This window comes from Calidris pugnax, unplaced genomic scaffold, assembly GCF_001431845.1.
Source record: "Calidris pugnax isolate Ruff unplaced genomic scaffold, ASM143184v1 scaffold95, whole genome shotgun sequence".
Taxonomy (NCBI): domain Eukaryota; kingdom Metazoa; phylum Chordata; class Aves; order Charadriiformes; family Scolopacidae; genus Calidris; species Calidris pugnax.
This window is the reverse complement of record NW_015090885.1, coordinates 14770707-14785164: the sequence shown is the minus strand read 5'-3', so window position 1 is coordinate 14785164 and position 14458 is coordinate 14770707. Positions and strand designations below refer to the sequence as shown.

At 45.7% G+C, this 14458-nt stretch overlaps 1 protein-coding gene and 1 non-coding gene across 7 annotated transcripts; both read left to right on the top strand.

Moving 5' to 3' along the window:
• The first annotated feature begins 260 nt into the window (after positions 1–260).
• Positions 261–14306, top strand: GPR161 (G protein-coupled receptor 161). 6 transcript variants are annotated; one of them, XM_014947437.1, is made up of 9 exons: positions 261–956; positions 1681–1767; positions 2594–2627; positions 2736–2844; positions 2942–3353; positions 3862–4586; positions 6092–6196; positions 10040–10171; positions 11534–14306. In XM_014947437.1, exons 5-9 carry the CDS (start codon positions 2986–2988, stop codon positions 11779–11781), a joined length of 1578 nt encoding a protein of 525 aa, XP_014802923.1. In that variant the 5' UTR covers positions 261–956; positions 1681–1767; positions 2594–2627; positions 2736–2844; positions 2942–2985; the 3' UTR covers positions 11782–14306. The 6 variants fall into 6 exon arrangements, with proteins under 6 accessions (XP_014802923.1, XP_014802921.1, XP_014802918.1 ...); XM_014947435.1 differs by lacking the exon at positions 2736–2844 and having other exon boundaries at positions 2845–3353; XM_014947432.1 differs by having other exon boundaries at positions 2736–3353.
• Positions 6919–7000, top strand: TRNAS-AGA. Its single transcript has one exon. It is a non-coding gene; the product is annotated as a tRNA-Ser (tRNA).
• Positions 14307–14458: the final 152 nt, after the last annotated feature.

Genomic DNA, 14458 nt, shown 5'->3' with positions numbered 1-14458 from the left:
CTCCAGGGATGGTGCCTCAACCACTTCCCTGGGCAGCCCATTCCAATGCTTGATAACGCTTTCGGTGAAGAAATGTTTCCTAATATCCAATCTAAACCTCCCCTGGCACAACTTGAGGCCATTTCCCCTTGTCCTATCGCCTGTGACTTGGGAGACGAGACCGACCCCCGCCTCTTTACACCCCCAAATCCCGTAGAAAAGCGTGGGTAGGACGGGTCGGGAGCGGCACACAAGCCGCTATTCCCGCAGCGATGGGCAGGTGCTGGTGCTGCCTCCCTTGTGCCGTCGGAAGGACAGACCGACCCCCGGGGAGCTCCCCTCAGCGCAGGGGCACGCTGCGCGGACCGGCTCCTCGCCTCAGCGGCCCGGGGACCGTCACAGCCATGTCGTGGAAAAATCCACATCCACCTGCGTCGTGTCTCATCCACACCGCGGAGAGCGACCAGAACGCAACAAACTCCGGTGGGAGCCGCCGTCCCCAGCGCTTAAGGGCTTTGCCAGGAGACTGGGCAGCTGGGGGTTAGGGATGTGCATCCCGAATTAATTATCCTTCACTCTACAATGCACCCGCCTTCGGGGGGAGGGGAGCTCCCAAAATCCGCTATGCATTGTTTTTAGTAGCACTTTGGGGGCTAGGAAGCCGTGAGGATCTGCCACTCTCTGCGACCGCCTTGCGCTGGGCCCAGTCGCTTCACCTCATCTGTATAAAAACCGGAGCCCTCCTTCCCAGCGAGCTCCCGGCGGAGGAGGGCTGCGGGGAGACCCGCAGAGCACCGGCTGCTCCCTGGGGTGGGAGGCGGTGCCGCCCCTTCTTCTTCCCTCCCTCGCTCTTCAGCCCGCTCACAGCGAGACCAGATCCGGGACGGGCTGTCCTGGGGGCTCCGCGCCTCCCCCTCGCCCGGCCGGGGGGCGGTGGCGGCAGAGAAAATGGCGGGTGGCGAGGCCGGCGATGAGGGGTGAGGCGGCGGGGCGGGCCGGGCCGGCGGGGGCATGGCTATGGCGGGGGAGGGTCGGGCGGCGGTTCGGGGCCTCTCTGGCGGCGGCTGTGGGGGGTCCGGGGGCGGTGTAACCCGAAACCTCCCGCTCTGACGGCGGCGGCGGCGGGCGGTGAGTTGCGGTGCCGGCGGCCGGGAGGGGGCAGCGGGGACGGCGGCGGGACCGGCTGACCGGGACCGGTGTGTGTGTGTGAGTGAGGGATGCCCAGGGTGGAGGATGCTGCCCCCGCCCCTTTGTTCGGTGCCGGAGGGAGCGAGGGGGCAAAATGGCGACCCCCCTTCCCTTCCTCCTTCCCCTGTCTCCAACTCGGTAGCGCTGGCTTTGTGTGTGCCGGGATGGGGTGGGGTGGGATGGGATGCCCCCTCCCACCTCGGGCTGCCCTGCCCCTGGAAGAGCCACCACTCCTGGAGGCCTTCTCCTCCTCCCCCGGGGTTCCGCGGGGCCCTGAGGGGCCGGGGAGCAGGCGGGTGTGGGGAGCGGCGGCCCGGCGAGGGGTATCCGCCTTCCCAAAAACCTGCACCGGGCAAAAAATTCATCGTGAAAGCCGGCCCAGGTGTGCAGGCGTGTTTGGAGAGGAGCTTGAGGAGAAACAGTGGCGAGGGGTGGGCAGGCAGCTGTGCTGGGGGAGAGCTGTGCTCTGTTTGAGAGAGCATGGCCCAGTAATGTCTTTAATTATGTTCTTAGGAAAGCACAGATAAAAATGGAAAAAAGGCGGCTCGCCAGCCCGACATCGCTGCCGCCCCAGGCCACGGCGCACAGGGAAGCGATCCCGTGAGTACTCCTGGCCGTGTGGGAGCCATGGGTGCGCGCGGCTGAGATAACGCGCTCCCTGTCTCTCATCGCCAAGAAATGCTAATATCAACTTTATATTAATTGACAGACTCTCTTTAGTTTTATGGTTTGCATATTTGCGGTTTTTTGGTGGTGGGGTTTGTTGGGTTGTGGGTTTTTTTGGTTTCTTTGTTTTTTTCCAGTAGCCTGCAGATGGGCGAAGGATTGAATGAAGTGGAAGGAGTGCCTGTTGGAGGCACTGGGGAGAAAGCTGCCAAATAATGGGGAGAAATACACAGGTTTCACAAAACGAGGTTCTGAGTCAGCGGGATGGATGCTAACGCTGAGAAGTCTGGGGTTAAAGGTGCTCAAACGCTTCTGTAGGGTGGACCTTAATGTAAAGAAGTGTCTTTTGAACCCCGTGTACAGAAAGCCGGTTCCCCCAGTCCTTTGGTATTGGTAGTAAATTTGGTATTTAGTATTTAGTAAATACCAATACTTTGGTATTGGTAGTAAATTTGGTATTTGGTATCTAGTAAAATAGAATCACCACTGTTGCTGAGGTGATGATGAACATGGAGAAGTGATGTTAGGAGAGTACAGGCAATGATCCCCGTGTCTTTGAATGTTACTTAGCAACTGTTAAGAAAAAGTCAGCAGGGTATACGACTAGCCAGGCATCCACAGACCACCAGCAAATGGCTGCGTAGGCAGAATACTAGGTAACGCTCAGGATAAACAGGCAGATTTTTTGCTTTTGAAAGTGACTTTTTTTTAAAGCAAAGAAACAAAGACTGATAGTGACATTCTTCTTGTTTCTTCACAGCCTAGATGAAGGGACTGAGTGAGATGCACAGCTGGTAAGTATGGCTTAGAAACAAGTAAGATCCTTAAAAAATTTTAAAGTAAAAGGTGTTAATTTTCTTCCCTGTTAATTTTACCCCCTTCCACCTCTTTTTGTCTTTCAGTTTCTTCCCGGTTCTAGGCTGGGTACTGTCATTGGCATCTTAGGTGTGCCCAAAGGCAATATCCTGTCCCTTCACTTTCCCATCTAAAATGGTTTCCTGCATCCTACAGGTAAATTCTAATTAATGCAGGCAAAAGGGCCTCCCGCCTTCAGAGAGAGTTTGAAGAAATCTTGCCTGAATGTTTCTGAGCGTTGTTGTGCTTCTAGCTGCTCAGCATGTCTTCGCTGCTCCAGCTCTGCACGCTCTGACCATGAGCAACAACTTCTCCCTCAGCAACGTGAAAGGCCTGAGGAATCTCACCGCGCAGGAAGACGGGGTGGTCAGAGTCACAGAGTCCATTGCTATAATCGTCATTGCTATTTTCATCTGTTTGGGCAACCTGGTGATTGTCGTCACCCTGTATCGGAAGTCTTACCTTCTCACGTTGAGCAACAAGTTTGTGTTCAGCCTGACCCTCTCCAACTTTCTACTCTCCGTCCTGGTGCTGCCCTTTGTTGTCACCAGCTCCATTAGGCGGGAATGGATCTTTGGAGTCGTTTGGTGCAATTTTTCAGCCCTGCTCTACATGCTGATCAGCTCAGCCAGCATGCTTACTCTTGGACTCATAGCTATAGACCGGTAAGCAGCTCTTTTCTAATGAGCGGTTAACGAATTGCCTAGTTTCATAGAGTGAGTTGCATAGAGCTGAGAAGTGCTGCGCGGATGATGGTGTGTACCATTGTAATGTCATTTTTTTCTTCAGCCCCTTGTGGAATTTTGATACAGAACAGAAGGTGATGTCATCAATAAGGCAAAATGTAGGCATGCATGTAGATTTTTTTTTAAGCTATCAGTGGTATAATAACATACTACTTGAGAAACAAGAAGTAATGACTTAAAATTCCAGATTATACCCTAAACATGCTGACACATGGGGATATATTTAATAGCTGCATGTATGCCTTCAGCCAAGTTTTACGATCTTGCCTACAGATGTTCTTATTTTCACATGTAATTATTTTTATAAACAGGGTCTCCGAGCCCGCTTCCAGGTTTAGAGAGAAGAGCTTGTTCTGCAAAGCAGAATAGTTATCAACATCATTGAAATACGTTCTTTTTTCTTTGAACATCTTTTCTTGTCTGCCAGGTACTATGCTGTCCTTTACCCTATGGTTTACCCGATGAAGATAACGGGCAACAGAGCAGTGGTGGCTCTTGTGTATGTGTGGCTACATTCCCTTATTGGCTGCCTCCCTCCTCTCTTCGGCTGGTCGTCTTTGGAGTTCGACCAATTCAAGTGGATGTGTGTGGTGGCCTGGCATAAAGAGGCAGGCTACACTGCCTTTTGGCAGATCTGGTGCGCGCTGCTGCCTTTCATGGTCATGATGGTCTGCTATGGATTTATATTCCGCGTGGCAAGGATTAAGGCCCGCAAAATCCACTGTGGTAGTGTCGTCATCGTGGAGGAGGACTCTCAGAGGAACGGGAGGAAGAACTCCAGCACCTCCACATCCTCTTCTGGCAGCCGAAGGAACGCTTTCCAAGGGGTTGTCTACTCGGCCAACCAGTGCAAAGCTTTCATAACCATCTTGGTTGTCATCGGTGCTTTTGTGATTACGTGGGGGCCTTACATGGTAGTAATTACATCAGAGGCACTTTGGGGAAAAAATAGTATTTCCCCTGCCTTGGAGACATTAGCTACGTGGTTGTCCTTTTCCAGTGCCATTTGCCATCCACTAATTTATGGACTGTGGAACAAGACAGTGCGCAAGGAGCTACTAGGAATGTGCTTTGGGGATCGGTATTACCGTGAGTCGTTTGTTCAGCGGCACAGGACATCCAGATTATTCAGCATTTCCAATAGGATCACAGGTAAGACGCGTGGCTGCAAAAGTCACTCTTCCTTGATACCAGTAAGTAATGCCTGGTGTCTGTCTGTACTTCGTATGTCTCGAGGCACTGTAAACAAAGTGGGATGTTTCTGGAGGTTTCAGCAGTCTTTTGTTCCAGTTTTCGTAGAGGTTTGAAAGGAGAATGGTTTGGGTTTTTTTTGTGGCAGTTAAGCTCTTCTACTCTAGTACAATTTTCTATGCCAGAGAAGATGTAGTTATGAGGTTAATAAAAGTAATGTATTTTTCTTCTCTATCAAGCTTTTCCTTTCATGTGCCTACCATTTTGTGTTATTCGGATTGGAGCACTACCAGTAGTTTGATTCCTGGTTTTATACTATGGCTCTGAGATTCACTGAAGTTACACTGGTCTTACTATTTCTGTAAATTCAGTTTTTAGCCTTAGTGGTTGTGAAGAAAAGATCATAAACAAAGTAAAACTATGTAAAAGAGTAAAACTACTTCATGTCTCCCCAAGTTGAAGGCTGAGAGCTTTAGTTGCTCAGAGTTTGATGGGTTTTGGTTTGGGTTAGGTGTTTTTTTTAAGTAGCAATGCAATGAAATTCTGAGTTTTGATCACTTTCCTGGTCCTGTTGAGAAGCTTCCAAAACCAGGACATCTTCGTGGGGTCCCTTGGGACATTTCATGCAGAAGTAGGAACTGAAGTTATTTAATTGTGAAGGAAGATCTAAAATGCAGAAGAAAGGGGAGGGCAGCAAGGCATCTGTTGTCTTTTCTGCAACCTGGAATCCCTGGGAGAGACTCCATGTAAGTGGAAGAGTTCTGCAGCTGCAGCCACATCACAAGATGCAAGAGCTCTTTAGCACTTCTTCCTTTGGCAAATCTGTATCCAGGAGATGCTATGGTTGAATACATTGGGAACTGGAAGGGAGAAGACAAGACATTTCTTCCTGCTTCTAAGTGATAAGAAACTTAAAAGCTTCAGATTTGCCAGGTGACTGATAGAGAGGAAAAAACCAACCAAGCAAAAAATAACAAAATCTTTAAGCAGAATCCAAAGACCGCACCTTTGTAGGAATCCTAGGATATCCTGCCTTCCTGTTTTGGGGATTTGAAAGAAGCCAGGCATTTTGGTGCCCCAGCCTTGCTTGTAAGCTGCCTGTCACAGCTGCTGGTGGCTACCAGGTTATTCCCTGGCTTGAAGGTGTCTGGCAAATGTCACCGTCTGTCTGAGGGCACATGCTCTGTGTTCAGCGTGGCTCGCTGATAAAATGCATGTGATTGCAAAAAGAGTGGGAGGGAGGTGGTGCAGGTAGAAAGGAGACTTGCCTCATGGAAAGGCTCCAGTGGTACCTGAAAGCTGTTGACTGGGTTTCTAAGATTGAAAGTCCACATGCTGTGCCGTCTGGATCAGCAGGGTGAGTTTTATACATGGAATAGTTAACACAGGAGAGTGGGAAGAGTTTTTTACTATTGTAGACCCCTTAAACATTGATTTTGTGTAATGAGAATTAAACTGTCTTACAGATTTAGGACTCTCTCCTCATCTTACTGCCCTCATGGCAGGTGGGCGGCCATTAGGAAACAGCAGCAGCACAGGAGACACAGGTTTCAGCTGCTCACAGGATTCAGGTAACTAAAAGTCTCTTGGTCTCTATTCTTGGGCAGAAGATTGCACTTGTAACTTGGCAGTACTCTCTGGGATAGTCTGTATTTATACACAGATGTCTTGTAGTGCATGGATGACATGAAGCATCTGTTCCTGCTGTTAGAACAAAACTGCTGCAGTTGCTTTTTTCGTTCCTTGCTCTCAATATATTTACTTGCAAAATACTGTTTACTCTAAGGAATGATGACCCTCCTTTGATGATGTGTCCTGGGAACAGGACTCACTGCTTTTGTCCCCTTCTTCTTTAGTTTCTATTGTTCTTCAGGGACTTTCCCTCTCTCCACAAGAAATGGAGCAACAAAGTGCTGTTGCGAATGTGCTTCTCTGCTTCCTGGTTTATGAGAGACCTTGTCTTGGTTTTGCCTTGTCTTACATCTTGCAATGTAAACATGAACACTTAGGATAGTTTCAGCTTATGATTGTGTCACTACTTAAGATCTCTCAACTGAAGATGGTTAGGAAAAGATAAAGAGTTCTGCTAGTAATTTTCTATCTGGAACTGTAGCTGGACTTTTCTGCCAGTTAATTCAGCTACCGTTCCTTAACTTCAATCCAGTTATTTCAAAGAGTATTTCTGCTCTGGAGACACCAGAGGGTGATCTTCTGACACTTGCTTGGTGTCAGAGGTTTGTTTCTTACGTTTGTAAGTCTATAAACCTGGGATTAATTGTAGTAATTTTGTGCAGTAGTCGTGGCCGAGTGGTTAAGGCGATGGACTAGAAATCCATTGGGGTCTCCCCGCGCAGGTTCGAATCCTGCCGACTACGAAATGTCATTTTTTTCTATTAGATTGGATACTAGGAACAAGTTCTTTCCTGTGAGGGTAGTGGAGCGCTGGAACAGGTTTCCCAGGGAGGTGGTTGAGGCCCCTTCCGTGGAGATATTCAAGGTGAGGCTCGACAAGGCCCTGGACAACCTGGTCTAGTTGGGGATGTCCCTGCTGACTGCGGGGAGGGTGGAGTAGATGACCTTTGGAGGTCTCTTCCAGCCCAGACCATTCTATGATTCTAAGCTGGTAGTTTTATGCCCATTTTGGATATTCTGCAGCTTTATGGGATAAAGGAGAAGAGCATCCTGGCAAACCTGGCTCAGTTAAGAAGCAGTTGTGTTGTCATCTTTTGAGGAATGGTACTGAGCAGTTTAAACAAATGAACAAACTAAATACGTACCTAATGCCACAAGTGTCACTGTTTGTTATGGAGGGGGTACAGCCCATAGCCTGGGAATGGATACACAGTGATTCACTCTTGTGAAATACTGTTTCACTGGATGCCTCGATCGAGGAACTACAGAGGAGGAACTAAAGTCTTAGTGTCTCTTCAATGGTGCCTACTGCAGTATGTGATCCTGTGGTTTCTGATGCAGTTGCATGTTTATCTGCCCTGGTAGACAGAAGCTGGGCTTTTCACTTTGTGAAAAACAGATGAAGTAGTAGGAGAGAAAAAAAATAAATCCAAGTGGTGTCAGATGTATACAAAATACTGAAGTGGGAGAGCAGAGTCCTAATTGCTAGAAATGCTGCCTCGATATCAATTATTCTAAGGACAAAGATCTACCCTGTAAGAATAACAGGCTAGTCTTTTCACTACCTTTACTTGAAAAAAAATAATAATGCACTGAACTGTGCATTTGAAAAAACACACTAAAACTCTGCTCCATGGAAGAAAGTATCACTCTCTTCCTAGTGCCATCCTTCCATTGCACTGTTAAAGGAGAAGCTGCTGCCTGAGCATTTGCACACCATTCAAGGAGTCAACACAGACCACCTGAGTCTTCAACTCCTAGGACCAGGGTACCTTTGCAGTGGGCAACCCCAGTGGGGTCATGGGTGCTCCTTTCAACTACACACACACACACACACACTTTTAGGCACGCTCCCTCCTTCTTCAGGCTTGACCCTAGGTTTCCTGCAGCAGAGTCTCAGGTGTCAAATTTTATAAAATTAAGTAATTAAATTGAAAGGTACAGCAGCAAGGTCAGCCTGGGCTGGGTGCCTCCAAAAAGGGAGGGACCTCAAACAAAGAAATCCCTGGTCAATTATACCCTTGTGATCTACACACCTCATGTGCTGTTCAAGCACCTTTTAGTCCAATGGTGAGTTTTGGTCTGGGGTCTTCTAATACCTTACTGGATTCTTTTTCTGTGCTTGGGTAGGCAGGCTGTTGACTGCTCTTACCTTGTTGATGTGCAGTCTCTGCTGATGGTTGTAGCCTCCTTATGTTCTGGTTTACACTTCTTGTGCACCTCTGCTCACTGGCAGAACATGGGGGATTGAGAAATCCCAGACTTAGGGGGAAGTACTAAGCTGCTAGGAAAATTACTAATAAAATTAATTCTATTGCAGCCTAAAGGCTTCAGCAAATCTAGCTACTTGTGCTAAGTAAAGCTAAGCAAGCAGCATAAATCACACCATATTATAACCCTAAGTAATTTATTATAATTTAAAAAACTTATTTAAGCTAAAGAACTAATATGTCTCAACAGCACCCCATGTTTTTGAGGTGGATTCTGTACCCTTGGAGATCAGTAAGAGTCTACTGTTTTCAGCCTCAAACACAGCTGATCCACAGAACAGCACAAAAAGTCATTAGCATATTTGGGACTGTGTATTAGGGCAGCAGCTTGCTCTTGTGTGCTGGAGGGACGTGTATGACAGAACACACAAGTTTCACCTTAAAAACTTATCACTTTGCTATATCACAATGGATTGCCAGCAAAGAGTAGACTTATGGAACAGTATGTTGCCCAGAGGTAGACCCCCAGCCATGCCTTTGTCTCACTTCCCATTAAATGGGTGCTGGAACTCCTCCTTATTGCAAAAAGAATAAATTTGGAGGTCGAAAGCAGTCAACTGGGTGAAGAGGGATTTGAGGCCAGCATCTGGAGGAGTTTTGAAACCTGTGAAGGCTTTTTATCTTAGGCCTGTTGTTACACCACAGGAGTAAAGGGACTGAAAATAAAGTGTCACATATGGAATGTATGCAAGCTGCACACACATCACAGCTTCTCTGAGGACTGCTCACTCAGCACTGTCCTAGAGTCTCCCCGAAACGTTGGCTCTGCTTTTCCCTTACACAGAGAGACCAGCATTGCAAGAGAGGACTAGGCTGCATGTGTGTGCAAAGTATTGCAGAGATGCCTAGATGAAATTCCTTCTGCTTGTGAACTCTATCTTATATTGGAAAGGTGCAAAGCAAATGCAGGAAAGTGAAATAAAAAAAATTTCTCCTAAACTGAAAAAAAAAAAAGACTTGTTGGATAAAAATCATTCCTAATGAGCAAGGGACTTTTCCCTATTAAAATACACGTCAAGAAAGTAAAAATAGGTTATTAGAGACAAACCAAATTGAACAGAAAAATTCCCCAGTTCAGATTTCCCTCCAGGTTTGATTACAAGCATGAGGTTTGGCAGCTATGGTTGTCTGCCTCTCAGGTAGCCATTGTTTGCTTCTCATCTTCATCAGGAGATGGGGGAAGTTGCCCTCAAAGTCGCCTTTATTTACTGAGGGTAAGGTTTCACCTTTGTCTGCTGTCCTATTGACATTATAAGCTCTGCAGCTGAGCATTTCAGAGCTGCTTGAGATTTCAGATGGGTAATGAGAAAAGATTTCCAAATCCTTTCAGTGAAAACTCTGACCTCATACTTTTTCTGTACAGTGTTTTCATTCAAGCTGAAACTTACTCACAAAAGCTGGGTTTGAACATCTTTTGAAGGAACTGCTATAGGGGAAAAAATTTTTGCCACCGCTTAAATATTGTATCTCAGTGGTAGTCTGTTTTGCTTGAGAACTCTTGCTTTGTTTCAGGAACTGACGCGATGCTTCTTGAAGATTATAGCTCAGATGGTGCTCATGCCCCACACTGCATCTGTCCTCCTCGAAGGAGGAGTTCAGTGACGTTTGAAGATGAAGTAGAGCAAATCAAAGGTGGGTTTAGGGGTAAGTATGGAAGTGCTCAGAAACAACTGTATTGCCTGCTCAAAGCCTCCCAGGACCTTCAGAATTGCCTTAAAACATACCTGACCACTGTTCACCCTTATATACCTGACCATTGATGCAGGTCCAACAGAAAGTAAGATCAGGCCTTATGTAGGGGCAGGCATCTATTACTTTGTGTGTGTGTGTGTGTGCAGTTCTTAGTGCAATAGTTTCCCACAGGTTTATCAATTCTCCTTGATGTGTCTCGGGGTTTTCAGGATGTCTGAGATACTAAATTATTTCAGCAGCCTCGTTGAAGGATTACATTTAAGATTACACCTGTGTTGCCCAACGTGTTGGCAGGTAGAGAGTCATACAGGTGCTACAAAAGCAACTACATCAACACTGAAGAGCAGGGTTATCCAAGGCAATAAAATGTTAAGAAGTATATTACTGTCTGCAACTGCAGTCTTCAGTCTCTCTTGGCACAGAGAGCTCTACAACTTTCCCACTGGAAGTGGAAGTTCATCCCACAGTATTTGTGGAACCAATTTAAGCCTAAGGACATCAGACGATCATACAATGGTTCAGGTCAGAAGGGACCTTAAAGATCACTGTGTTCCAATTCCCTGCCGTGGGCAGGAACACCTCCCAGTAGACCACGTTGCTCAAAGTCCCATCCAGCCTGGCCTTGACTACTGATTTTGGTCACTACTTGGAAGAAGCTCTTGGAATTTCGGGACTTGTTTTAAGCCCAGCAAACATCAGATTTTGTGTTTACGGATTAACATGTTATAAAATAGCTCTTAAACTGCACTGTGCATGTCAATGAAGTGCAAGATCTTAGTGCAAATGGGCTGAGAATCTCTGTAAGGCCTTAAGTTGTGCTTTCAGCAGAGGAAGTACAGATTGAGGGTTCTGTGCCTGTCTTTTGCATGAGGTCTTGCATGATGCCAGACAATTCCCATTGTCCCTAATCCTGGGCTCTAGGCATTAAGCAGAAACCAGGCTGTTGACTTCAGTTGGCTACAAATTCAGACCCATAAAATTCTGTGTGCATAAGTTCAGAATCAGAAAATCATTCAACATACACTTAATTCAGTTAAACATATGTGTATAAGGATTTTGCATCATTAAATCTTTTTTTTTTTTTTTCACTGGAATTGGAGGTAATCTTTCTCTGCTTAAGCTGTCGAGGTCATGCTGAAGCTTTGTGGAATAGGAACCTCTGGTACTTCAGTAAATGTGCTCTGTAAGGTAGTTACTTTGCAGAAGGCATGATCATATCTTTACAAAAGGATTAGTATTAGTCTTCAAGCATTTGCACAGCCATGCTGATCAACTATTAATTTTCTGATGTGTTGCTTTTTTTTTTTTCCCCAGAAGCTGCAAAGAATTCTGTTCTTCATGTAAAAGCCGAAGTCCACAAATCTCTGGACAGTTACGCATCCAGTTTAGCAAAAGCTATTGAAGCTGACGTGAAAATCAGTTTGTTTGGGGAAGATGCTTTACCAGGAGCTCTGTTCCCTGTGCGGACTGTCCCAGGAAGCAGCATGAACACACGGCGTGGCATCAGGCCCCATGCCAGCCAAAGACTTCAGTTGCAGAGCATCGATGAAGGGGGTGTTTGACAGGAGCACCGGAGGAAGAAAACAGAATGAAACCACTAAGCGGGACCGACTGCAGCTGTTACTGTTTTCACAGAACCAGGATACCTTGTTGGGAAGTTTTCAGTGTTTTTGAAACACTTGAAAACCAGCTGAATTATGGTACTTACACCAGCATTTTACAGCAGTATTTGTTTACTGGTTAGGGGTGCTATTGACTCTTTTGTGCCATGTCTTAAATCTGTCACGCAGTGCATAGGAATGCAGCGTTTGGTTTCATGGACCAGATCAATTAGTCTGTTGAATCTTGGGTTCATCATTGGCCAAAGCCGACTAAGGAATGAAAAAGAAAAGTATGTGCAGTGTTTAATTCATTAGTGCGGTAATCCTTTTCTGACCACCAGACTAATCAGTTTATACCTGACAGCTGGAGTGCTGTGACAGGAGCTTGTGCATTGGATACTACATACTGCCTTACTGTCACAGACTCCCAAATGGTGGAGCATGGACTTCACTAGGGGACAAAATCTGAATTTTTCAGAGAGCTCATGCAGATTATGGTCCTGCTTACCCTTGCTAGTGGATATTTCTGGCTGTTCAGCCGTAGGAACACCAGATCTGAAACTAGATTGTGCATTATGACACGCCAGCTTCTCGAGGTGTAATGGGTGGAAGCAGACCTGTGCTGGAAATATCACAAAAATGGTATTTGAGGAAATCATCAATGTGGAGTTCTTAGTTTCTCTGAGAACTTCAGTTCACTTCCCTGGTTTTACCTTTACTGAAAGGAGGCTCTATGGCTACGGTGATTTTGACAGAATATAAATAAGGTATTACCACTTTATATTTGGGATTCATCTTTTCTAGAGAGAAAGGTTCTGAGTTTTAGGGTTTTGGTTTTTTTTTTTTAATTGTGAGGGAATGTAGTATTTAAGCAATAGTTACCTCAGCAAGTATATTCCTTGGGAGTATTAATTCATTAATCTCTAAAATAAGAACATTTGGCACTTATACTGCACTTTGCATGTTCTTAAGCACTGTCCAGGCATTACCTTGCTAGGCCTTTATGAGAAGGTTCCTCAGCCCTGCTTGCCAAAGAAGGGGAACTTGGCAACAACAGTCCTGCTGCTGGCAATGAAACGAGCTGCAAAGGTGGGAAGGTTTGTTACAAAAAGAGGGATGAAGTGGATCGTAGGAAAATGCCTGGCTTGAGGAACCTTTCTGTGCCTTCCTGGGCTGGCTCCTTCCTTACTGTGTTGGTGGTTACAGCCCTGCCTTAACTACTTATTTCAAAGAGAAGGAGATCTAAGTAAGTAGGATCATTCTTTTGGGGTGGGTGTTGGTAGCAAATGGACTTAGGGACCAAGGATTTGCATTCGTTGACTCTTGTGCCTGCTCCCCCTGCCTCCATCTTTCCCCAGCAGTGGTTTGTATGAGTTTTTGCTGCAGATTGTTTGGAAATCAAGGGCAGGATGTTTCCATCTGGGCAAAACCTGGGTGTATGCTTGTTAAATTATGAGTGTGTGTGACTTAGTTGGAGGCACAGAAGCAAACTATTTTTGAGGCAGATCCTCAGTCCAGTACTGTATTTAGTAGACATCCTGTTTGTCTGTGTTCCCAACTCAGAAATACGTTTTAGCACAAGCTTACGTCTGTCTCAGGACAAAGCAGCTTGACTTTAGGAACTAGCCTGAATCCCATGATGTTCCCATGTAAGTTGTAACGGCATTCTTAAAATTCTGGTTTGCTGATTGAGAACAGGCAGTTAAAACAAGAACACTTAAGCACCAGTAAGATGGCTCTTTGGGTAAGGCAGGAATAAAACAACTAACAGTAGTGAGGTCCTCACAGCTTATTTTTTGCTTCTAGTGTGTGAGATAAATTGGCACCTGTGGGCACTCATTTAAAAAAAAAAAAAATGCCAGTATTTGCCAGGAAATGCCCTACACTGAGGTCATTATTGCAGTTGTTAACATTACAATCACAGTTGCTCCTAATACTCAGCACTCCTTAAAGTACACAGGTGGCTTGGGTACTTGTTCAAGCCACCTCAGGTGGTTTGGAGTATTTCATCTGCATCCCTTTTATTTCTTATTCCTGCTTCAAAATCAGCTGAGCAAAGTTGTCACCGAATGTGAAAAGGGCATAAGTGAGTATGAATGCATTGAGGCGAAGTTGGTGGTAGCCCAAAACCGTATATTTAGGTGGAAAAATTCCAAGGCACAGGTGAGCACAGAATTGTTAGTATTGTATAAAATGCACGTTTTTCACACAGGTACTGAGCCGGATTCAGGCATCGGGTGGAGTTGGAGTGGCCTCAGTTTACACCGTGGCTGAATTTGGCTGCCAGTGTTAATTTCACTAATCTGTTATTTAGTGTAAATGTTGTTAATATTTTTGTACACACATTATAACCTTTCCGTAATTCTGTTATTACCACAGCCGTTATCTCACTTGAATTGTCATTAACAAAAAGCAGTGAGTAAGAAATGCACACATTTTTGTAAAACTGTATTCTGCGTTTTAAATACAACAGAAAAAAAAAAACCCAAAAACCACTATTTCCAGCTTCTTGTTTATACCGCTGTTATTTCGACTTAAAATGATTTTTTTAATATTTTACTTTTTAAAAAGTAAATTGAACTTAATGGCCGGACCTGGCGGCGGTGGCAGCGGGAACCGTTTCCAGAGGAGAAGGAAA

Bases quoted from the DNA above. Each gene is read 5' to 3' on its own strand.
- GPR161 (XM_014947435.1), top strand. From the start codon at position 2,914: ATGTTTCTGAGCGTTGTTGTGCTTCTAGCTGCTCAGCATGTCTTCGCT. The intron at 3,354-3,861 runs GTAAGCAGCTCT...CTTGTCTGCCAG, and splicing joins GGACTCATAGCTATAGACCG to GTACTATGCTGTCCTTTACC. The intron at 10,172-11,533 runs GTAAGTATGGAA...TTTTTTCCCCAG, and splicing joins AATCAAAGGTGGGTTTAGGG to AAGCTGCAAAGAATTCTGTT.